At 33.7% G+C, this 26512-nt stretch overlaps 2 protein-coding genes and 2 long non-coding RNA genes across 13 annotated transcripts; 2 read left to right on the forward strand and 2 right to left on the reverse strand.

Annotated features, from left to right (window-relative positions):
* Positions 1-319: 319 nt before the first annotated feature.
* Positions 320-25612, reverse strand: LOC112018395 (helicase sen1). 10 transcript variants are annotated; one of them, XM_065770341.1, is made up of 11 exons: positions 25531-25612; positions 25235-25408; positions 24062-24601; positions 22566-23960; positions 22146-22470; positions 21744-22002; positions 21424-21640; positions 20946-21310; positions 20121-20266; positions 19514-19590; positions 18496-18917 (listed from the first exon to the last, which is right to left on the reverse strand). In XM_065770341.1, the coding sequence occupies exons 2-11, from the start codon at positions 25346-25348 to the stop codon at positions 18789-18791; spliced, it is 3567 nt and encodes a 1188-aa protein (XP_065626413.1). In that variant the 5' UTR covers positions 25349-25408; positions 25531-25612; the 3' UTR covers positions 18496-18788. The 10 variants fall into 10 exon arrangements, with proteins under 10 accessions (XP_065626418.1, XP_065626417.1, XP_065626420.1 ...); XM_065770342.1 differs by lacking the exon at positions 25531-25612 and having other exon boundaries at positions 20136-20266; positions 25235-25522; XM_065770340.1 differs by lacking the exon at positions 25531-25612 and having other exon boundaries at positions 25235-25522.
* Positions 2709-3357, forward strand: LOC136066287 (uncharacterized). The gene is made up of 2 exons (XR_010627739.1): positions 2709-3154; positions 3247-3357. It is a non-coding gene; the product is annotated as an uncharacterized LOC136066287 (long non-coding RNA).
* LOC136066293 (uncharacterized) lies at positions 4766-6324 on the reverse strand. Its single transcript, XM_065770386.1, has 3 exons — positions 6064-6324; positions 4935-5471; positions 4766-4843 (listed from the first exon to the last, which is right to left on the reverse strand). Exons 1-3 carry the CDS (start codon positions 6172-6174, stop codon positions 4766-4768), a joined length of 726 nt encoding a protein of 241 aa, XP_065626458.1. The 5' UTR covers positions 6175-6324.
* On the forward strand, positions 15379-17541 carry LOC136066295 (uncharacterized). Its single transcript, XR_010627748.1, has 3 exons — positions 15379-15482; positions 15704-15760; positions 17487-17541. It is a non-coding gene; the product is annotated as an uncharacterized LOC136066295 (long non-coding RNA).
* Positions 25613-26512: the final 900 nt, after the last annotated feature.

Below are 26512 nucleotides of genomic sequence, written 5' to 3' on the forward strand. Positions count from 1 at the left end.
GATAGGAGTGTACAGGCCTAAGAATGCATGCAAGTTGGTTACTGACATTGTTCTTCACTATGCGTCATTAATCTTTATTAATTATGATTCCCTCTCATTCCTGCTGGTTGATGGTATGCTTCTAGTTTAAATTTTTTGAGATCAACTGGACTTGCATATAAATTTTATTGGTATTATTCTTCTGCAGGGAATCATTTCGAAAGAAAACGGTAAAGTTGGAGATGCAGAGAGGATGTTTATTCAGGTGAGTATATGAATATTTCTTGGCATATGCATGAATATGGAAATGTACGTACATACATATCTTTTATCAAAGTCATCAACAAAGCAAATTTCACAATTTCCCATTTGTGATTGGATATTATAACAACCAACTGGGACTTCCTGAATATATTCACACCATTTTTACATTATGCTTGAACAATTTGTTTTGTTTTTTCTCCCCTCTCAAAGGCATTTGTCTTTAAACAATTGTACTTAATTACTCAACTGCCAGTAAGAGTTTTGTGCACTGGTTATAACATGTATCTTTGCAAACTAAAAACCTCGTAATAAGTAAGAGATTGCATAAGCCATTTTGTGTCTTTCTTGTGCACAGCAACTCATCTCCTCCTGCGAAATCATTCTTGTGGATTCTCCAGAGGTCTCCACTATCTGAAAGTCTTGGAATTTCAGTGGACATGTCAGCAACGAGGGGATTCTTAGAAAGCATGCATATTAAGTAGACAAAACCAGCTAATAGATTTTAGCATACTCTAGGGTTGCATTTGGATTTGAGGACTAGTTAAAATGGATAGAACATGTATAATATGTTAGAAACGTTTCAGGTTGGTGATTAATGTATAACCTTCGTTTAAGTTCAAATTTTAATATGAACAGTTGACTCAAGTCAATATCAGGTAATAATAAATATAGCTTCAGAATTAAAATACTCAAATTCTATCCCCAGTAAGAAGGTAAATGTACCTGATTAGTCATCAGGCAGCATTCTTACCCATTTATCTTTAACAACACTTCTCCCAGTTGTGTGCTTTGAATTAATTCTGAAAATCATTGATTGGAAAAGCAAACAGTCTAAGTAAGGGGGAAAAAAAAAAACCATGACTTATCTCATAATTTGCAAAATATACATTGGGTTACAAATTTTACTTTAGAGGAGAAATGAGTTCAGCAGGAATCATGATTCTGGTGGGAGTTCAGATTGTGTCACGAATTAGGAATATTATTGCTTAACCAAGGGCAATTTGATGCATAAAATTAGGGCAACTCATGGCCAAAATATGAATTTAATTAATTAATTAATTAATTTTTTTAAGTTATCACAATAGGGGACGGTCATTTTTGCAAAACTTTGGAGTTCATTATCATTTTCTTATACCTCAAGAAAGGTTGATGTAATTTTTCTAAAGAAATTAGTTATCTAATACCTAAGAGCAAACCATCCTCCACCTTGACCAAAATGCATACCAAGTCAAAGGAAAGAAAACAACATATATCAGGACATAATTTCAAGTTCTCTGTAGGGATTTCTTCAAGCATGTGGGTCACATTATATGCAGTATTATGATTTTTGCAAAGCAGAACATGCTAGTCATCTAAAGCAAAGCAGAACATGCTGTTGATGTATTTAATTAATACCATACTGCAACAACATGGATGACTCCCATTTTACAATCTAATTAGTGCATATTTAAATTGAATAAAACCTTCCCTAAGCTCTTTTTTAGAGCTAAAGTAGACAAATTGATTAGTTGGATAATTGCTGATGTTACTCACCCATTAGTTGTAGATGATGATTCTAACTCATCCCCCAGACTGAGTGAAGCTAATGGTTTTGAAAGGGACAATATAGGATCAGCCAAACCCTTGTCTTCATGGAAATTGTAGAAACACTTCCGTTTCATGGCATCATTGACTAATTTCTTCCAAATAGTGTTCTTTTTAGTTAAAGTTGCTTCATTTCCCAATATCCAAAGGCAATACCTGCAAAGTGAGACCATGCCTATTAATTGCAAAAACCACTAGAGCCTCAAAACATGTTTTCGCAGCACCATAGAGAATTCTATACTTTATACAATATCTATTACCTTGCACGCGTTAGTGCCACGTTTGTTCTTTGATGATTTTTAAGAAAACCAACTATTCCATTCTTATTACATCTGACAGTAGAGATAATTATCACATCCTCCTCACCACCCTGGAACCCATCAATAGAACGAACACTAATGGAGAAGTCATCATTAGAATCTGCATTGTACTTCTTCACCTTCTCTCCGATTGCAAAAACTTGAGCCTTGTATGGTGAGATGATACCAACTCTAACCTTCTTCTTTGTATGAACTGATTCTTTAGGAAATAAAGAAATGGATAGGAATCAAGGGAAGGAGGTTGATGATCAATCCTCCAAAGACAAAAAGCAAGAAAAATCTGAAGAAAGTTATCACTCAAACCTTAAATGAAAACAAAAAAGAAAAGACAGAAAGAGAAGGTGCCTTCGTGGAATGAAAAGGGCTTAGAGCATGAGGAAAACAAAGGGAGGATAGTTCTTCCCAAGACAAGAAAAATGAAGGACAGGTAGCCAATGAATGTGATAATCCTTGGACATTTGTGGAGTTCATACAGAAGAGATTCAAATGCATTTCAAAGCGTCTGACATTTTTTATGAAAATTTATATACACACTTACCTACTTCTTTTATTTCATTAGAAGTGGTAAAGAAGATGATAAAAGCTCTTGATCTTCTCAAATCTCTTGAAACTTTGTTGTTGCTGTTAGTGTTACTGATAAAGGGTTATTAGAGAAAGTCTTTAGAAAAAATGTAGGAAGCGGACTTGGTCACTTAAGGGAGTTGAGCATTGTGAAAAATGAGTGCCTTCTTATCCTCAGATCACTTCCTCAAAAATTCCATGTTCCAAATTTTGAAAACGAGTATGCTATAAAAAAATTCTGCCTGCAAAATTCTTGTCTGATTTTCTGCACTGTATCAAGCTCTGCTAAAGTGCATGAAGTAAAGACTGATCTGGAACTACTGGTTATAGATGAAGCTGCTCAGCTTAAGGAATGTGAATCAACCATTCCTTTACAACTTCCAGGCCTCCGCCATGCTATTCTCATTGGGGATGAACGTCAACTGCCTGCGATGGTTCAAAGCAAGGTTTAAAGTTTTATTATTATGGTTATATTTTGCTGTCCTTGATTGTTTTTATGAATAATCACTGTAACATCTTTAAATTTTTTTATTACTAGATTTCTGAGAAAGCTGAAATTGGAAGAAGTTTGTTCCAGAGGCTGGTATTGATAGGACACAAGAAACACCTTCTTAATGTCCAGCATAGGATGCATCCATCCATAAGCTTATTCCCAAATAGGATGTTCTATGAAAATCATATTTTGGATGGCCACAATGTCAAAGGAAGAAGCTACGAGGGGCGTTTCCTACAGGGGAAGATGTATGGCTCCTACTCTTTTATAAATGTAGCACATGGAAAAGAGGAATTCGATAACAGCCATAGTCTGAAAAATATGGCTGAGGCGGCTGTGGCATCTGAGATAGTTTCAAGCCTTTTCAAAGGTATGTCTAAAGTAGCAACTAATCCTAGTCTCAATTTTGGCAAAATGTTTTGCTAGGAAGGTTAGTTATGGTTAGCTTGATCATCAATAAGCTAAGTGTTCCATAAATCTCATTTTTTTCGTTTCTCTTTTCACTCNTCGTGCATTTCTGAAAACAATTGCAGTACTACCTATGCAGATGTGAGGTCCAGAACCTGCTCCTCCGATTTAAATGACTCCCAGAAAGCTGCAGTTCTTAGCTGTTTGGAAGCTAGGAAATGCATTCATGAGAATACTGTCAAACTAATATGGGGTCCTCCGGGAACTGGGAAAACCAAGACAGTTGGTTATTTACTATTATATCTACTTAGAATGAAATGCAGAACTCTTATTTGTGCCCCAACGAATACTGCAGTTTTGGAAGTGACCCTGCGGCTTCTAAAGAATGTGACAGACTCACCCGTATATGATACTTATGGGCTTGGAGATATACTTTTATTTGGAAATGGGGAGCGGATGAAGATTGGTGATCGTCATGACCTTCTTGATGTATTCCTTGATAACCGAGTTACTATACTATATGAATGCCTTCTTTCATCAACTGGTTGGAAAGATACTTTACTATCAATGATTACTTTGCTCAACGAACCTAAACAGCAATATCATTTGTACTTGAAAAATAGAAGAGTGGAAGACCATGAGGAGAATATAAATGAAGGAAAATCTAAAAATAAAGAAATGGATAGGAATCAAGGGAAGGAGGTTGATGATCAATCCTCCAAAGACAACAAAAGCAAGAAAAATCTGAAGAAAGTTATCACTCAAACCTTAAATGAAAACAAAAATAAGAAAAGACAGAAAGAGAAGGTGCCTTCGTGGAATGAAAAGGGCTTAGAGCATGAGGAAAACAAAGGGAGGATAGTTCTTCCCAAGACAAGAAAAATGAAGGACAGGTAGCCAATGAATGTGATAATCCTTGGACATTTGTGGAGTTCATACAGAAGAGATTCAAATGCATTTCAAAGCGTCTGACATTTTTTATGGAAAATTTATATACACACTTACCTACTTCTTTTATTTCATTAGAAGTGGTAAAGAAGATGATCAAAGCTCTTGATCTTCTCAAATCTCTTGAAACTTTGTTTTGTGCTGTTAGTGTTACTGATAAAGGGTTATTAGAGAAAGTCTTTAGAAAAAATGTAGGAAGCGGACTTGGTCACTTAAGGGAGTTGAGCATTGTGAAAAATGAGTTGCAATTGTTTTCAGAAATGCACGAAGTACAAATTTTAGCTACCTACAAGAAGTTAAAAAAAAAAAAAAAAGTTGCTGAGAATTATTTCCAAAAACATTAATATGCAACACTAAAGTAAACTATGATTTCTTACAGCAGAGTTTGGTTGCAGCACTTTTCCAATGATATCTAAGTTTTTTCCTTCCAGCTGAGAGTTCAATGCTCTCCATATACGGATATTTGTTGTCATGTTTATCAGGCAAATAGCATAAAGAGTTTCCCTCTTCTTGTTCTCTCGTTCTTCAGCCAAGATGGGCTTTGAGGCTAATATTGTAAGAATATTGTCGTCTTTCACCCTTTGAACAAAAGCAACTAGAAAGGGTCTGTTGGGTCTGTCTAAATCCTTGAATTTTGGTCTTACATTTGTCAAGGCAATGATGTCTCCAATCATAGGTTCATATCCCCCATTCTTCTGCAATCCACTCACACTTTTTAGTGTAACAAGGTAAAATATGTCTTTGGGTGGTTTAAAATCCTTGGTTTGTTTGAATGACAATATTTCACAACTAGGCGCTAGATGCAGTGTTGATATGCTTGATAACAAGTCAGCATGTGTTTCCTCAATAAGTGGATAAGTGAATGAATTCATGTATTCTGTTGTTGTGGAAAATTTAAGTGGGATCTGTCTCACCTGTTAGTGAATCATTTCAGGGTTAGGACTGCAATTTTCATGAGAGGAAAGTTTAGTACATGTGCAAGTGTGATCAACATGATCTGAACATAATTGCAAGGATCTATATCTCTGCTAGGAAATGGGAACATAAAGACAATATGTAACCGCATCCAATTTATCATCAAATTCTGCGCCAGGTCTAAGTATGCAGATAAATCAAATCACAATATAGGAACTCTGTATTTGATGTCATACACTATTTAAGCATAACAAGTTCTAGGTTTTCCCAATAGATGCATGAGAGATATAAGAAAAGAAGAGGGAAAAAAAAGAGGAAAAAACAAATGAACAAACAGACTTAACCTAAAATGTGAAATTTATGTTACCCCAACTTGACAACATACTTTCTATTGGTATATAAAAAAAAAAAATAAAAAAAAAAAATTAATGGTTAATACCCCATTTGGTCAGATGTGATATCATATATTTTTTGACATTTGGCTAACAAACAAACTTTAATGAAATCGATAGTGCTCTATAATCTGTATGTGTTGTTACAACTTAATTTCTTGCAATGAGGAGGGCGGTGAGAGCTTTATGGTGGACAAACCTGGTTTTTGTAAAGATCTTCATTGCGAACATCTTTGATAGACCAAGAGAGTACCAAATCTACTAAGCGTCGACCTGGAACTTCTTTCTTCTTCCCCGCAGTCTTCTCCATTCTGTCAGTTCCTTCTTCTCTTCTGTATAGTCAGTCAATGGCCAAAATGTCACACACCCTTTAAAAATAGAGATCATGAAGGTTTGCTTAGCATCGACGGAACCAACTTGGAAGAAAAAGTGAGATTCCTAACATGCTTTTGGCTTATAAGAGTTTCCATTACATTTTCCTTGTAAAGGTCAGAAAAGCATATGGACGTACGCAACATGATTAAAAGAAAAACGTTAGAAAAGAAGAAAAAATAGAAAAAAAGGTGTAATAGAAGACATTGACTTGAAGTCAAATGAAAGTTACCCCAGTGGGAATGCAAAACTAACTTTGCTTCCTGCCTTCTTCCTTAATCCTTGCAGAAACGGTATTCGATTCTCTGTCCATACATGCACTACCATGCAACAGTGCAATACTCTTGTATGGACGTCCCAAATTTTGTAACTAACATATGTTATACACATTTCCACATTCCCACACACATCATAGCCTAGGTACAAGCAAATCCAATATAATGCATATATATATACACACTTACATAAAAAAGAACCTGTTTGTGTCATTACCTAAGTAAACACCATAGATTGCAAATTTTATCGTATTTATTAATAATAATAAAAAAGTTGTATGAACAACCCAATTAGTTAACCTTTTATAACCAAAAAAAAAAACTGCACAAACGAGAGAAATTTACGATATTGAAAATAAAAGACTGAGACAGAGACTTACAAGGTCTCTTTCTTTGTATGGATGATAGTATGGGGGAGAGGTCTTCTCAATTGCGATATTTTAATTAGGCTAAAACTTATTACACATGTGTAACAAATAGTGCCCCTCTAATTAAGAGAGAAAACAAGCTTGTAGGATGTTGTATATGCCCCAATAGTGGGGACAGTGGAGCATCTTTTGTTACATTGCAGTGTTGCATTTGAGTTGTGAAGCTTTGTTTTTCATTCATTCAATGGGTGTTAACAAAAATACATCACCGACCTTTTCTTTGGTTGGCAGAATCCAGTAGGCATATATTCTTCATATATTTGAAATTTGGTCCCATTATATTTGATGTAGACATTTAGGCAAGAACGTAATTATCGTACTTATAAAGAAATGGAAATTTTAGGAACACATGCAATTGATGATATCGTTTACTAGATCATTACTTAATTGGATTTTTAGAATCATTTTCCTTTTGTCACTAGGGTCTATAGCTGCATTTTTAAAACACGGTTGTAGCTCCTAAAAACTCAGGTACAAGTCTATTTGAGCTATAGCCGTGTTTTGTAGTGTCGGCATTGCATCATGGTAATAGACCCAACTAGTCTATACCAACGTTTTTAAAAACGGCTATAGAAATTTTTTACCACGTTTTACAAACGCTGCTATAGACATATCATTTTGTAACTCTTTAGACTCAGTTATGTTTAGTCTTATTCAATAAATACTTAATTACTTAAAAAATGATTTAGGACTTTTTGAATCATAGATTAGGTTTTCGTATGATCAATCAAGGTGGGCTAAAAGGATTTAGATTTTAGGATTTGTCGATTGCATAATTTTAGGTTCTAAAGATTTAGGATTAAATATTTAGAGTTCTAATTTGTTTATATTGGCAAACCAAGAACAAAAACATGTCTAGAATAGGTCTTAGACATTGCTCAAGGTGATTCAAGTCAAGTCTCAAAAACATTCAAGGTGCAGGAAAAAAAATTGAAATTCAGTGAAGCTCGACCAATCGAAGAATAAGTTCAACTGATCGAAAATCATAGTAAAGTAGTTTTTGCAAAATTTTAAATCAGGCCCAAGCTTATGAAAATGTTTAGGGTTTTAGTCCAATATTCCTTAGAATAAAAGGAAAACCCTAACTACGTTTTGAAGACTCTTAGAAGACTTGTGAGTTACTCCTATGAGATCTGAGAGGTTTTGTACCTTTTAACTCCATAAGTATCTACCGGAACAAGATCTACAATCAAGTGCTTTTGGAATCTAGTTGCTGCTGCAAGATCAACAAGTGGGATCTCAAAGTCATAAGCATGGGAGATTTTGTGCTGCAAATTCAAGAGAGAAGAGTATGTGGATTCGGAACTTGCACGTGGTCGTATCAGTTAGATACTACTAGAGGTAGCAATAGATTTAGGGTTAAATCTTGTTGTAAAAATTTCAATTCTCTGTTAGTGGATTTATTTACCTTGAGGATAGCTAAGTCAAATCTTCCCCTAGGTTTTTACCTTAAAACGATTTGTTTGATTGGTTTTCCTGGGTGATTATATCTTTGTGTTCTTTATTTTTTAGCTGATGTGCATGATATGATCTTTCACTATTTAACTTAGATCTCATAATGAATCTAAGTAATCACTTGGCTAATATATTAGGTTAAACAATATGTTATAAGGGGTTCAAACAAACAAACACATAATGCATATGGGGAAAGTGGGGTATTGTTAGTACTAGTAATGCATGATATTAGAGAATATAACATTTACGAAGGAAAAGTAAGAACTAGTTTAACCTAGATCTCATAATTAACCTAAGTAATCACTTAGTTAATATATTAGGTTAAATAATCTGTTATAAGGGGTTCAAACAAACAAACACATAATGCATATGGGAAAAATGGGGTATTAGTAGTACTAGTAATGCATGATATTAGAGAATATAACCTTTACGAAAGGAAAAGCAAGAACTAGTTTATGATTGAATGCAGTGCAAAGGCCAAAGAATGTATGCAAGTTAGTTACCTTTTATTATTACTAGTCGTTAGTCGCAAACTCACACACGAAAAGTAAATAGTGCACATGTTATATTTAAAAGTATTTTTTAATTTTTATAAGTTTTATGTAATAGAACATATAATGTAATAAAAATATTTAAATTATAATTATAATATTATTTTATATAGATGGAAAAGAAAAAAAAAATGTACACCATTATTCCATGGCACACATCTAACTTGTTACATTAAGTTTAAATTATTACATAAGTTTAGAATTATAGAATGTTTTTTCCTTTCCAAATGTAACTATAATGCCTATATTATTAAAAATTGAATTTTAAGGTAATCTTTTGAATATTTATCATTTTTATTGTTTTTTTAGCTATCACATCTCTAAAGTCTAATGCCTATTTTGTTGGTATTTTGTAACTAAAAACTAAATAGTATGGCCCTAATAGACTAAAATTTCATACTTTTCAATCCAAAAATTAAGAAAATAAAAAAATTTTGAGCTCAAAACTAAAAAATGCAACCTACAAAAAGAATTAATGTATGGCCCAATTAGTACAAAATTGACTGAAATTGACCAAAGTAGACTGAATGGACTGAAGATGACGAAATGGACTGACATAGACCAAAGTTGACTGAATGGACCAAATTGAACTGAAAATCTATGCTAATGTGGCTAAATAAAAGCATGACAACAATAAATAATATGCTTCAGTTTTTATATATTATATAGATATAGATTATATAGATTTGTAAGAGTTATATACTAACTATAGTATTACTAAAAAATAATTATGAATTTGTTCAAATATGCCTAATCTAGAAAATAAATCTAGAGCTCCTTTATATGAGATATTCAAACATGCCTTTCCTCTGTTGTATTTGTTGTATCCTCAATTTAAAAATTAAAAAAAAAAAAATCCTTTTTTCCGTGGGTAATGATATATATATATATATATAAATAAGATTTAGTGGCAACATGTGAGATTGTATGGATTTTGTATTTCCTCAAAGACATTGGAGTGACTCATGACAAGGAGGCCTTATTGTTCTGTGACAGTCAAGCTGCTTTGCATATTGGATCTAACCCAGTTTTCCATGAGAGAACAAAACATATAGAAATAGATTGTCATGTGGTTAGAGATAAGGTGCTTGAGAAAGTGATCAAGCTGAATCATGTTCGATCCAATTGTCAATTGGCTGATCTACTCACTAAAGCTTTGAATTACAATCAATTTGATGTCCTCATTAAAAGGATGGGGATGATTAATATTCATACACCTGCTGCTCTTGAGGGGGCGTATCACAGTTTGGAGAGAATTGAACCTGAAGCTACCAAGAGCAGTATTGCTAACAAAGCTGGTGACTCAACAACAGAGCATGAAAACGACAGATCAACAAGTAGAGCTTAACACTGATACGACCTGTAGTTTAATACCTTAGATATTCACTTAAGTGCTAACACGTGATGAAGTCAGTTAGAAGTTAGTTAGTCCTGTAGCTACACGTGTGGAAGTTTGTTAGTTAGTTTTATTTGTGTTCACACCTGTACAAATTGTTATATATATATATAGCCTCTGTAATCTTGATTCATTAATGAGAAATATAGTTTTTCAATTGCTTGATCTTTGATAAAACCTGGTTTTTGTAAAGATCTTCATTGCGAACATCTTCGATAGACCAAGAGAGTACCAAATCTACTAAGCGTCGACCTGGAACTTCTTTCTTCTTCACCGCAGTCTTCTCCATTCTGTCAGTTCCTTCTTCTCTTCTGTATAGTCAGTCAATGGCCAAAATGTCACACACCCTTTAAAAATAGAGACCATGAAGGTTTGCTTAGCATCGACGGAACCAACTTGGAAGAAAAAGTGAGATTCCTAACATGCTTTTGGCTTATAAGAGTTTCCATTACATTTTCCTTGTAAAGGTCAGAAAAGCATATGGACGTACGCAACATGATTAAAAGAAAAACGTTAGAAAAGAAGAAAAAATAGAAAAAAAGGTGTAATAGAAGACATTGACTTGAAGTCAAATGAAAGTTACCCAAGTGGGAATGCAAAACTAACTTTGCTTCCTGCCTTCTTCCTTAATCCTTGCACAAACGGTATTCGATTCTCTGTCCATGCATGCAACTACCATGCAACAGTGCAATACTCTTGTATGGACGCCCCAAATTTTGTAACTAACATATGTTATAAACATTTCCACATACCCACACACATCATAGCCTAGGTACACGCAAATCAAATATAATGCATATATATATATATATACACACACCTATATCAAAAAGAACCTGTTTGTGGCATTACCTAAGTAAATACCATAGATTGCAAATTTTATCGTATTTATTAATATAAAAAAAGGTTGTATGAACAACCCAATTAGTTAACCTTTTATAACCAAAAAATAAAACTGCACAAAAGAGAGAAATTTACGATGTTGAAAATAAAAGACTGAGACAGAGACTTACAAGGTCTCTTTCTTTGTATGGATGATAGTATGGGGGAGAGGCCTTCTCAATTGTGATATTTTAATTAGGCTAAAACTTATTACACATGTGTAACAGATAGTGCCCTTCTAATTAAGAGAGAAAACAAGCTTGTAGGATGTTGTTGTATGTGCCCCAACAGTGGGGAAAGTGGAGCATCTTTTGTTACATTGCAGTGTTGCATTTGAGTTGTGGAGCTCTGTTTTTCATTCATTCAATGGGTGTTAACAAAAATACATCACCGACCTTTTATTTGGTTGGCGGAATCCAGTAGGCATATTTTCTTCATATATTTGAAATTTGGTCCCGTTATATTTGATGTAGACATTAAGGTAAGAACGTAATTATCGTACTTATAAAGAAATGGAAATTTTAGGAACAGATGCAATTGATGATATCGTTTACTAGATCATTACTTAATTGGATTTTTAGAATCATTTTCCTTTTGTCACTACAAAAAAAACAGGTCTATAGCCACATTTTTAAAACACGGTTGTAGCTCCTAAAAACTCGGGTATAGGTTTATTTGAGCTATAGCCGCGTTTTGTAGTGTCGGCATTGCATCGTGGTAATAGACCCGACTAGTCTATACCAACGTTTTTAAAAACGGCTATAGAATTTTTTTACCACGTTTTACAAATGCTGCTATAGACATATCATTTTGTAACTCTTTAGACTCATTTATGTTTAGTCTTATTCAATAAAATACTTAGTGTGGGGGGAGAAAAACCCAACCCAACTTATTTGGGCCCAAGGCCCTAAACGAGGATCACTCTTCGTCCGAGGAGGTGAGGCCTTCAGTCAGGCCCACTACAAAGAGGGATACCTTGAGGTGAGCACGTATACCGTCCGAGGAGATGCTCATGGTCCGAGTAGTCTTGCATCCTCGGATCCGAAGAGATTTGACTCAACACGAGCAGGGAAGTTTCAAGTGATCTATTTGACAGGTGTCAAGAGGGAGAGGAATCTCGGATACACATAAAGATAACGGGAACAGAGAAATAGTAAGGAGGCATACTTCGACCACCACATTTAATGCACGGCACCTACCTTCCTGGCCGCATTTATGTGGATAAGACCCCTGAACAGTGCATTCTCAGCTACCGCCACTCACATAAGGCTAAAAGTGGGGTGATGGGACATACACTCAAGTGGGTGCCTGGATGACGAACAAGTGGACGGAGGAGATGGAAGATGACAATGCTATATAAAGGAAGGGTGCCTCTGATAGTGGGGATCGGAAAAAGGGGGGAGGAAAAAGAGATATTAGATGGTTGTAGCTCCAGGAATTGTAACCCTAGATTATCAATGAAAAACATCTCTTCGGACAGAGTACTCATATTAGTCCGAGAGCACATTAATTCAACTTCTCCCATTGGTGTTGCTGTTTAATACTGTTATTTTCATTATTAGCCTAGCCCTTTCACCCACTCTCTACAAAATTTATTGTTTTGGGCTCGGTGGGTTCCGAATCCATACCTCCTTGGGCATGGGCCGCAAAAACTGACCCTACACTTAGTTACTTAAAAAATGATTTAGGACTTTTTGAATCATAGATTAGGTTTTCGTATGATCAATCAAGGTGGGCTAAAAGGATTTAGATTTTAGGATTTGTCGATTGCATAATGTTAGGTTCTAAAGATTTAGAATTAAATGTTTAGAGTTCTAATTTGTTTATGTTGGCAAACCAAGAACAAAAACATGTCTAGAATGGGTCTTAGACATTGCTCAAGGTGATTCAAGTCAAGTCTCAAGAACATTCAAGTTGTAGGAAAAAAATTGAAATTTAGTGAAGCTCGACCGATTGAAGAATAAGTTCAACTGATCGAAAATCATAGTAAAGTAGTTTTTGCAAAATTTTAAATCAGGCCTAAGCTCACGAAAATGTTTAGGGTTTCAGTCCAATATTCTTAAGTATAAAAGGAAAACCCTAACTACGTTTTGAAGACTCTTAGAAGACTTGTGAGTTACTCCTATAAGATCTGAGAGGTTTTGTACCTTTTAACTCCATAAGTATCTACCAGAACAAGATCTACAATCAAGTGCTTGTAGAATCTAATTGCTACTGCAAGATCAACAAGTGGGATCTCAAAGTCATAAGCATGGGAGATTCTGTGCTGCAAATCCAAGAGAGAAGAGTACGTGGATTCAGAACTTGCATGTCGTCATATCAGTAAGATACTACTGGAGTTAGCAATAGATTTAGGGTTAAATCTTGTTGTAAAAATTTCAATTCTCTGTTAGTGGATTTATTTACCTTGAGGATAGATATGTCAAATCTTCCCCAGGGTTTTACTTTGAAATGATTTGTTTTATTGGTTTTTCTGGGTGATTATATCTTTGTGTTCTTTATTTTTTAGCTGATGTGCATGATATGATCTTTCACTGTCTAACCTAGATCTCATAATTAACCTAAGTAATCACTTGGCTAATATATTAGGTTAAACAATCTGTTATAAGGGGTTCAAACAAACAAACACATAATGCATGTGGGAAAAATGGGGCATTAGTAGTACTAGTAATGCATGATATTAGAGAATGTAACATTTACAAAGGAAAAGTAAGAACTAGTTTAACCTAGATCTCATAATTAACCTAAGTAATCACTTCCTTAATATATTAGGTTAAACAATCTATTATAAGGGGTTCAAACAAATGAACACATAATGCATATAGGAAAAATGGGGTATTAGTAGTACTAGTAATGCATGATATTAGAGAATATAACCTTTACGAAAGGAAAAGCAAGAACTAGTTTATGATTGAATGTAGTGTAAAGGCCAAAGAATGAATGCAAGTTAGTTACCTTTTATTATTACTAGTCGTTAGTCGCAAACTCACGCGAAAATTAAATAGTGCACATGTTATATTTAAAAGTATTTTTTTAATTTTTATAAGTTTTATGTAATAGAACATATAATGTAATAAAAAGATTTAAATTATAATTATAATATTGTTTTATATAGATGGAAAAGAAAAAGAAAAAATGTACACCATTATTCCATGGAACACATCTAACTTGTTACATTAAGTTTAAATTATTACATAAGTTTAGAACTATAGAATTTTTTTTCCTTTCCAAATGTAAATATAATGCCTATATTATTAAAAATTGAATTTTAAGGTAATCTTTTGAATATTTATCATTTTTATTGTTTTTTTAGTGATCACATCTCTAAAGTCTAATGCCTATTTTGTTGGTATTTTTTTAACTAAAAACTAAATAGTATGGCCCTAATAGACTAAAATTTCATACTTTTCAATCCAAAAATTAAGAAAATAAAAAATTTTGAGCTCAAAACTAAAAAATGCAACCTACAAAAAGAATTAATGTAAGGCCCAATTAGTCCAAAATTGAATGAAATTGACCAAAATAGACTGAATGGACTGAAGATGACTAAATCAACCGAAGTGGACCGACATAGACCAAAGTTGACTGAATGGACCAAACTGAACCGCAAATCTATGCTAATGTGGCTAAATAGAAACATGACAATAATAAATAATATGCTTCAGTTTTTATATATTATATAGATATAGATTATATAGATTTGTAAGAGTTATATACTAACTATAGTATTACTAAAAAATAATTATGAATTTGTTCAAATATGCCAAATCTAGAAAATAAATCTAGAGCTCCTTTATATGAGATATTCAAACATGCCTTTCCTCTGTTGTATTTGTTGTATCCTCAATTTAAAAATTTAAAAAAAAAAAATCCTTTTTTCCGTGGGTAATGATATATATAAGAGTACATGTGAAAAAAAATCTCAAGAATACATACACCAAATTAAGATGATAGCTGAATCTTTCAGGTTCCATAATGTCTGTTTTTTATTTTAAAATTTTGACTATTTTATTTTATTTCTAATGTTTTTAAGTATCAGATATCCTTCAATTGATTTCTCTTAAATGAAATCTGATTTTCAGTGGCTTCTTTTTCTTGGTTGTCTTTTGCCATTGTGTCCTTTGCAATGAGTTTTATTTCAGGTTGAATTACTTCTTGGTTAAGCATATTCAGACTGGGGCCATATCAGTGATGCCGTATCTGTTTACGACCGCCTCATCTCTAGTCACCCAGATCACTTCCGTGGTTACTTAGCTAAGGTTCCTCTCTCTCTCTCTCTCTCTCTCTCTCGTATTTATGTAATGAATGTACTTGCCAAATAGCTAGCTTGGAATGTTTGTTGATTTAGAAATAATGCTGAAAATTATTTTTTACCAATACACCAGCATATCTCATCAAAATATGCCAATACCAGCTACGACATGTATATTCTAATGAACTGGACTTGCATATAAAATTTATTGGTATTATTCCTCTGCAGGGAATCATTTTGAAAGAAAACGGTAAAGTTGGAGATGCGGAGAGGATGTTTATTCAGGTGAGTATATGAATATTTATTGGCATATGCATGAATATGGAAATGTACGTACACATATATATGTATGCATCTATAATAGTGTCTTTGGAAATACATATACATATATTTATGTACCAACATACAGGGGCGGAGCCAGAGGGGGGCCAGGGGGCACCTGCCCCCCTGAATCCTCCCAAAAAAGTCCTCATATTTTTTTATAAAGCAAACCATACCCCTAACATGGAATAATTAAATAAATAAAATACACATTTTTATTTGAGAAAGTTTAAAAATGCAACAAATTTTCACAATATTTTCACAGTACTCTTATTTTTAGTTTAGATGCATCTCAAAATAAATATTTTTTATTTTTATTTTGACCAATGATATACTGATATTTAAATTTATTGTAAAAATATTATGAGATTTTGTGGTATTACTCAAACAACTCCTCCACTTTAAATAATGAGCATGACACAAAATAAATGCCACTGCCACCAAACCTGTTTAAACTTTTGACCAATTTGGCAATTTCAATCCTTTTTCTTTTTACTTATCCAAATTTCTTTCCTTTCATTTCAGTTTAACCACATGGAATTCAAACTTTATACAAAATAATAATAATAATAATATCTTGTATGGCACTAAAGCAGTAAAGCATTCATTATTTATTTCTCCTTTATTTCTTGTGTTTTCATAGTTTCAAATTTTGATTTTTATCCTAAATCTAAAATTTAAATAATTAGAAGAATAGAGAAAGAAAAGTCAAAATTTATTTTCTCAATTTATTTTGAGGAATCAAATTAAATGTCTAAACTTGATGTATATAGATTAATCTCTTACTTTGATGATTGATCGTCAGGAATGTTTTACAATTGTTTATTTATTTTACGATTATTTAATTTTAATAGATTTTGAATGACAATTATTGCTGTTTATAATTTTATTATTAATATCGATTAATAATTTTAGGCTCTTTTTTTATTATTTTTTAATCTTTCCCCCCCCTCCCCCCAAAAAAAAAAACTGAAATCTTGGCTCTGCCATTGTAAATATACATATAATCATGTATTCATGTATGTGTCTATGTTCATATGGGCATTATTCTACCTCAATCGCACAAGTAACACCAGCAAGCTACAATAGGCACTACAGCTTTTTAAGTTTTGTGGATATATTCTTTTCTTTTCTTTCTTTATTAATGTTATGGTTGTTTTTGTTATGTAATTGTGGATCCATGCTCACTATATTCCAAGTATCTAATGGAGTAATGGTAAAAGAGTTGAGGTGATTATGGCTTATGTTGACAGGTAATGAGCATGCCTATGCATATATATTTTCTATTCCAGTCGATTTTTTTTATTTTTTTATTTTTTTATTTTTTTTAACTCTCTTCTTTTGAACTAATCCGGGAGGGCTTGGAGTTTAGAGCAACTCTTGAAGTGTTGGATTTTCCTAATTCGCAACTAAAATATTTTTAAGAGACTTTGATAGAATAATTGTATCCAATTGCAAAGCCTCACGACTTTTGACTTCTCTTTGTATTAGCGACGTTGATTGGGTACAATTTGAAGTTTAAAACCATGGATCTCTTGGGGAAGGGGTCATCTCGTTCTGTATCTTTTTATGTAATTGCAATGATTATCATGCTTGTGTAGAACCTTGGCACTTATATATTGTCTATATAGTATGTACACACATATGCACACATCAGGGATGTAAGCTAGTATCTATGGCTTATGTGCAGGCACGGTTCTTTGCACCAGAGAAAGCTAAGGCACTTGTAGATCGATACTCAAGACAGTAACCGCTGTTGTTACTGCCTGTCAAGACAGCAATTGCTTTTGTTACTGCCTGTTTTTGTGCATGGTTCGTTTACAACTTAATCTTGATGTTGTTCCATTTCAACTTTTGGACTACGTATATAGGTCCATAATTTTCAAAGGTTAATTTAGTTCAGTGTCTCTAGATTGTATGTACATGTATAAGGATTGGCTGATAAGGATAAGGCCATTACGCTGATTTTCCATATGTAATTTACAAAACTAAATATATCAATAGAATACGAAATTTATTTGTTATTATGATGAGGATCGAAAGAACTGAAAGATGAACATTATGTTAGGACCAGCTCTTTATTTATTTATTTTCCTGGTGCTAACCATCAGAGCTATTTCAAGCCAGTCTTCCTAAAATGATGCTTCGCATGTAGCTCGGCATCACATATTTTGATTGCATAAATGCCTCTTAAAGAATTAATGCCAGAAATTTACTTAAGTTTATGACAAATGTGCCAAAAACTTAAAAACAAGGAAATAGAGGGCTTTGCTGGATACATGTGGGAAATATTACCAAAATAAGCCAGCGAAATATTTCCTTACTATTGTGCTCCAGTCTCAAGTTAACATTCTTAGGCCTTTTAGGAAGGGGATTGACAATGGTACTTAGGCCTAAGCCTCTGCAATTCACAGTAGTTATCTAATGTATCATGAATCATCTCTCTTGCAGTGTGGGTTCCATAGCTATGGGATTTACACATTGTGAGAGAAATGATGTATATATTGAATGCATGACATGTGTTCTCTAACATAGAATTTTGCCTTGTCTAGTTTGTTTCTATGTTAGAATTACATGATCTAGCATTTCCAACTCTTTCACTCCGGACATGGATAAATGGATTCATAAATCATCTCTCATGATTCTATTTAACAATGATTAGTCAGAGATAAAAAAGGACAAGGATTCTCCATCTGTGATTTGTAGTATGTAAATAGAATCTCCTGCTAAATTCTCCATTTGTAATTTCAGGGTTAGGTAATTACATACATATCTTTTATCAAAGTCATCAACAAAGCCAATTTCGCAATTTCTCATTTGTGATTGGATATAATTACAACCAACTGAAACTTCCTGAATAATTCACACCATTTTTACATTATGCCTGAACATTTTGTTTTGTTTTTTTCCCCTTCTCAAAGGCACTCGTCTTGTAACAACTGTACCTGATTACTCAACCGCTAGTAAGAGTTTTGTGCACTAGATATTACATTTATCTTTGCAAACTAAGAAACCTTGTAATAAGTAAGAGAGTGCATAAGCTATTTTTGTGTCCTTGTGTACAGCAACTCCTACGAAACCATTCTTGCGGCTTCTCTAGAGGTCTCCACTGTCTGAAAGTCTTGGAATTGCAGAGGACATGTCAACAATGAGGGGAGTCTTAGAAAGCATGCATATTAAGCAGACAAAACCAACTCATAGATTTTGGCATACTCTAGGGTTGCATTTGGATTTGAGGATTTAAAATCAATAGATTAGAGAAAAAATACCAGTATAAATGATTTATTATGAATTTTAACAATATGATTAGATTTGAATTTTGAGGATTTTGATCCAATAAAAACACTTGTGTTATGAATTTGAAATGACATCTTACACTTAATCATTTTAAATCTACATATTGATTAGAAAAATCTACTTATTAGTATTTTAGGTCTAATCATTTCAAATTTTCATATAATAGACTTTTTCATTATGTAAGTAGAAGGGGGGAAAAGAAGAAGAAGAAAAAGAAAATAAGGTGCATGGACTGTAGTTAAAATGGATAGAACATGTATAATATGTTAGAAACGTTTCAGGTTGGTGATGAATGTATAGCCTTCGTTTTAGTTCAAATTTTAATATGAACAATTGACTCAAGTAAATATCAGGTAAAAATAAAGATAGCTTCAGAATTAAAATACTCAAATTCTATCACCAGTAAGAAGGTAAACGTACGTGATTAGTCATCCGACAGCTTTCTTTCCCATTTATTTGTAACAACACTTCTCCCAGTTGTGTGCTTTGAATTAATTCTGAAAATCATTGATTGGAAAAACAAACAGTAAGGAAAAAAAAAAAACCATGACTTATCTCATGATTCTGGTGGGAGTTCAGATTATGTCACAAATTAGGAACAATATATATAAGGACAAAGCTGTTAAGAAAATAAATTGGAAAAACTAAACCAATTTCCCTTGTGAATAATGACCCCTAAAGTTTTCTTAAAATGACAGTCCAGGTTTGACCATGGTTCATACCAAGTCAAAGGAAAGAAATAATATTTATCAGGACATAATTTCAAGTTCTCTGTAGGGATTTCTTCAAGCGTGTGGGTCACATTATATGCAGTATTATGATTTTTGCAAAGCAAAATATGCTAGTCACCCAAAGCAAAGCAGAACATGCTGTTGCTGTATTTAATTAATACCATACTGCAACAGCATGGATAACTCCCATTTGACAATTTAAGTTCATATTTAAATTGAATAAAAACTAAAAACTTCCCTAAGCTCTTCTTTTAGAGCTATTCAAAAGTAGACAAATTAATTAGTTGGATAATTACTGGTGTTACTCACACGTGTTGTAGATGATGATTTTGACTCATCCCTCAGACTGAGTGAAGCTAATGGTTCCGAAAGGGACAATACAGGATCAGCTTCGGGACAACTACTTGAGTTGACTGGCCATCTCATTGGAACAACTAAACACCTGTAGCAAATAAAATGGTGTTAGGTCTCCATGAAGGAAATCTTGTTATTATATATATATATATATATTTTAAATCGACTTCCTTTCCCCCACCCCGCAGGCTTAAGTTAAGTCACATCTTCTGGAACAATTCCCTAGCCTAAATAGTGATTTATGTCAATCTAGTTGCCCATTTGGTATAGTTTAATTACAGCTTTTTGAAAATAAGATTGTTTAAATAAATAGTACATAAAAAAAGAAAAAATTTTGTTCAAAAAGCTATACTGTAAAAAAGCACGGTTTGAAAAAGTTTTACCAAACAGGCACTAGATCTTCTCTCTCTCTCTCTCTCTCTCTCTCTAGATATGTATATATGTGTGTGTATATGCATTAATAGTCTAATTGGGAGATTCCTTTGGCTAAGTTCACTTGATTAAATGCTTTATCGTAAGGCATATTGTATCATGTTGTTTCCAACCAGAAAATTTAATTAAAAACTCAACCATAATACTAGCCGTATTTGTTGCCCTGGTGGTTAGTCATATGTGTTGCTGTTAATCCCATTGTCAAAGGTTCAAAGATGGTAGAGAGAAAAAGAAAGCACTTCCCCAATTTAGCTTCAAAAATGACATTTTTCACAATCAAGGACAAAATTGAATAGCAGTTAGTTGATAAGAATGAATTAAGACAGGATGCATACCCACTGAGGCTTTTGTGTTTGCAGTGATTTATCTTTTCCAAAGTATAACTCTCAAATAGGACATCAAGTTGATTTGCTAGTTTTGGCATTTCAGATAATGGCAAAATGTCCCAGACCTTCAGAATCTGAATGTAGTTCGAATTTTCCTTGAGAATGTCTGCAGTCCAAACTAGATGCAGCAACCCTTTGACCTTGTACTGCTCTAATAATTGTGAAGAAGCTCCATGATGGACATAGAGATTTTTCTTGCTTTGAGGTTGACGCCAACCATTTGCAAGATTTTCCAATAAAGTAAGTACTTTTGTACAAGTCTCAGCATCTTTAAGTCTTGACATAGATTTCAAAAAATCTTTGCTGAAGGAGACCTATATCAGACAATAAAATGAGGGTCAACCAATTAATGTTTGAAACTGATGACGACACATCTTTACAAGTTAACGTATCATTACAACTATTAGAAGAAAAAAAATCAGCATACCATCCATCTAGCTTTTCTGAACAGAAAAGAATCCATGTTGAGTAAAATGTGCGTTTGGTTACATCCAACCAAGGCAACTGTAATAGCCTGAGCCAAACCCTTGTCTTCATGGGCATTGTAGAAGCACCTCCGTTTCTTGGCATCAATGACTAATTCCTTCCAAATAGTGTTCCTTTTAGCTAAAGTTGCTTCATTTCCCAATATCCAAAGGCAATACCTGCAAAGTGAGACCAAGCCTATTAATTGCAAAACCACTAGAGCCTCAAAACATGTTTTCTCTGCACCATAGTGAAGTCTATACTTTATACATTATCTGTTACCTGGCACGAGTTAGAGCCACATTTGTTCTTTGATGATTTTTAAGAAAACCAACTATTCCATTCTTATTACATCTGACAGTAGAGATAATTATCACATCCTCCTCACCACCTTGGAATCCATCAACAGAGCGAACACAAATGGAGAAGTCATCATTAGGATCTTCACTGTAGTTTTTCACCTTCTCTCCAATTGCAAGGACTTGAGCCTTGTATGGTGAGATGATACCAACTCTAACCTTCTTCTTTGTGCGAACTGATTCTTTAGGAGTGAAAGGAGAAACAAAAGAAATTGAGACTATGGAACACAATTACTTGTTGATGATCAAGATAACCAAAACTAACCTTCCTACCAAAACATTTTACCAAAATTGAGACTAGGGTTATTTGCTATTTTATACATACCTTTGAAAAGGCTTGAAACAATCTCAGATGCCACAGCTTCCTCAACCATATTTTGCAGGCTATGGCTGTTATCGAATTCCTCTTTTCCATGTGCTACATTTATAAAAGAGTAGGAGCCATACATCTTCCCCTGAAGGAAACGCCTCTCATGGCTTTTTCCTTTGACATTGTGGCCATCCAAAATATGATTTTCATAGAACATCCTATTTGGGAATAAGCTTATGGATGGATGCATCCTATACTGGACATTTAGAATGTGTTTCTTGTGTCCTATCAATACCAGCCTCTGGAACAAACTTCTTCCAAATTCAGCTTCCTCAGATATCTAGTAATAAAAAAATTTAAGGATGTTACATTGATAATTCAAAACAAGAAAAGAACAAGAAAATAACCATTATCCATAATAATAAAACTTTAAACCTTGCTTTTAACCATCGCAGGCAGTTGACGTTCATCCCCAATGAGAATAGCATGGCGGAGGCCACGAAGTTGTAAAGGAATGGTTGATTCACATTCCTTAAGCTGAGCAGCTTCATCTATAACCAGTAGTTCCAGATCAGTCTTTACTTCATGCACTTTAGCAGAGCTTGATGCAGTGCAGAAAATCAGACAAGAATTTTGCAGGCAGAATTTTTTTATAGCATCCTCGTCTTTAAAATTTGGAACATGGAATTTTTGAGGAAGTGATCTGAGGATAAGAAGGCACTCATTTCTCACAATACTCAATTCCCTTAAGTGACCAAGTCCGCTTCCTACATTTTTTCTGAAGACTTTCTCTAATAACCCTTTATCAGTAACACTAACAGCACACAACAAAGTTTCAAGAGATTTGAGAAGATCAAGAGCTTTGATCATCTTCTTTACCACTTCTAATGAAATAAAAGAAGTAGGTAGGTGTGTATATAAATTTTCCATAAAAAATGTCAAACGCTTTGAAATGCAGTTGAATCTCTTCTGTACGAATTCCTCAAATGTCAAAGGGTTATCACATTCATTGGCTACCTGTCCTTCATTTTTCTTTTCTTGGGAAGAACTATCCTCCCTTTGTTTTTCCTCATGCTCTAAGCCCTTTTCTTTCCACGAAGGCACCTTCTCCTTCTGTTTTTTCTTGTTTTTGTTTTCATTTAAGGTTTGGATGATAACTTTCTTCAGATTTTTCTTGCTCTTCTTGTCTTTGGCGGATTGATCATGAATCTCCTTCCCTTGATTCCTATCTATCCCTTTATTTCTAGATTTTCCTTCATTTATATTCTCCTCATGGTCTTCCACTCTTCTATTTTCCATGTACAAATGAGATTGCTGTTTAGGTTTGTTGAGCAAAGTAATCATTGATAGTAAAGTATCTTTCCAACCAGTTGATGAAAGAAGGCATTCATATAGTATAGTAACTCGGTTATCAAGGAATACATCTAGAAGGTCATGACGATCATCAATCTTCATCCGCTCCCTATTTCCAAATAAAAGTATATCTCCAAGCCCATAAGTATCATATTCAAGTGACTCTGTCACATTCTTTAGAAGCCGCTGGGTCACTTCCAAAACTGCAGTATTCGACGGGGCACAAGTAAGAGTTCTGCATTTCATTCTAAGTAGACAGAATAGTAAACAACCAACGGTCTTGGTTTTCCCAGTTCCCGGAGGACCCCATATTAGTTTGACAGTATTCTGATGATTGCATTTCCTAGTTTCGAAACAGCTAAGAACTGCATCTTTCTGGGAGTCATTTAAATCAGAAGAGCAGATTCTGGACCTCACATCTGCATAGGTAGTACTGCAATTGTTTGTAGAAATGCATGAAGTACAAATTTTAGCTTCCTACAAGGAATTAAAAAAAAAAAAAAAAAAAAGTTGCTGAGAATTATTTCCAAAAACATTAAATATGCTACATTAAAGTAAACTATGATTAAAATTCTTACAGCAGAGTTTGGTTGCAGCACTTTTCCAATGATATCTGAGTTTTTCCCTTTTAGCTGAGTGTTCAATGCTCTCCATATACGGATATTTGTGGTCATGTTTATCAGGAAAATAGCATAAAGAGTTTCCCTCTTCTTGTTCTCTGGTTCTTCAGCCAAGATGGGCTTTGAGGCTAATATTGTAAGAAATCTGTCGTCTTTTACACTTATAATATAAGCAACAAGAAAGGGTCTGTTGGGTCTGTCTAAATCCTTAACGTATTTTGGTCTTACATTTGTCAAGGCAATGATGTCTCCACCCATAGGTTCATATCCCCCATCCTTCTGCAATCCACTCGCACTTTTAAGTGTAACATGGTAAAAAAAGTCTTTGGGTTGTTTAAAATTTTTGGCTTTTTTGAATGACAATATTACACACCTAGGCGCTAGAGGCAGTGTTGACATGCTCGATAACAAGTCAGCGCGTGTTTCCTCAATAAGTGGATAAGTGAATGAATTCATGTATTCATTTGTTGAGGAAAATTTTTGCGGGATCAGTCTCACCTGTTAGTGAGTCATTTCAGGGTTAGGACTGCAATTTTCATGAGAGGAAAGTTAAGTACATGTACAGGTGTGATCAACATGATCTGAACATAATTGCATGGCTATATCTCTGCTAGGAAATGGGAACATAACGAAATAATATGTAACCGCATCCAAATTATCATAAAATTTTGTGCCAGGTCTAAGTATGCAAACAAATAAAATCACAATATAGGAATTCTACGCCATGGCTAAAAATTTGGTATCATACACTATTCAATCATAACAAGTTCGACGTTTTCCCAATAGTTGCATGAGAGGATATAAAAAAGAAGAGGGGAAAAAGGGGAAGAAAAAACAAATGAACAAACAGACTTAACCTACAAATGTGAAATTAATGTTACCCCAACTTGACAACATATACTTTCTATTGGTAGATAAAAAAAGAAAATAACAAAATAATAATAATAATAATAATGATTAATACCCCATTTGGTCAGATGTGATATCCATCTTGTTATCCTCATATATTTTTTGACATTTGGCTAACAAACAAACTTTAATGAAATCAATAGTGTACTCTATAATCTGCATGCGTTACAACTTAATTTCTTATAATAAGGAGGGTGGTGAGAGTTTTGATGGTGGACAAACCTGGTTTTGGTAAAGATCCTCATTAAGAACATCTTCGATAGACCAAGAGAATACCAAATCTATTAAGCCTCGACCTGCAGGAAATTCTCTCTTCTTCTCCGCAGTCTTCTCCATTCTGTCAGTACCTTCTTCTCTTCTGTAAAGTCAGTCAATGGCCAAAATGTCACACACATCCTTCAAAAATAGAGATGATGAAGGTTAGCTTAGCATCGACGGAACCAGCTTCGAAAAAGTTACACAATGGAAAGACCCACATAGAGGCTATTATGCAAGAAAGAAAAAGTGAGATTCCTAACATGCTTTTGGCTTGTAAGAGTTTCCATTACTTCCCTTGTAAAGCTCAGAAAAGCATATAGACGTACACAAACATGATTAAAAGAAAAACACGTTAGAAAAGAAGAAAAAATAGAAAAAGGTGTAAAAGAAGACATTGACTTGAAGTCAAATGAAAGTAGCCCAAGTGGGAATGCAATGCAAAACAACCTTCCTATATTGACAACGGTATTTGATTCTCTGTCCGTACATGCAACTACCATCCATCAGTGCAATACTCTTGTACGGACGTTCCAAATTTTGTAACTAACATACATCATACACATTTCCACATACCCACCTACATCATAGCCTAGGTACACACAAATCCAATATAATGCATATATATATATATATATACACACACGTGTGTAATTAATTTGGCTAATAAAATGTTACTCACGAAAATAAGTGGAATTTTACTGTTGGAAAACTCAAAAAAATAAAAACAAAAATATCCATTATATTATGTTTATTAGGAGTTGTATATATGAATATATAAGACATATTCTAATTTTTTTTAGAAAATTTTCACTACTAATTTTCATGAAATGATATTTAATAACTAGATAAACAGTAAGTCCATCTTAGTTAGTTCAGTCTTTAAGGGTCTGTTTGGTTGTGTTATTTAAACAACAGTTTTCGTTGTACAACACAACACATATTTTCACAACACTTTTTTACTTATTCATACTTTCACAACAGTTAAACAATATTACTAAAATAATATTACCAAACATCTCTAAGAGAATATTTGGTAATGCTACCTAAACAATAATTTTTAATGTTTAAACATTACAATGTATATTTCCACAATATTTTTTAACTCACTTGTATTTCCACAACACTTACACAAATATACTAGAAATCTCTTACTAAACGTACTTGTATCATTCAAGGGAGTGAATACCGTACCATACTGGCCGGTACCACCAGTATTTTTAGTACTGGTAGCTTGGCCAGTAC

Source organism: Quercus suber, unplaced genomic scaffold, assembly GCF_002906115.3.
Source record: "Quercus suber isolate HL8 unplaced genomic scaffold, Cork oak 2.0 scaffold_30, whole genome shotgun sequence".
NCBI lineage: Eukaryota > Viridiplantae > Streptophyta > Magnoliopsida > Fagales > Fagaceae > Quercus > Quercus suber.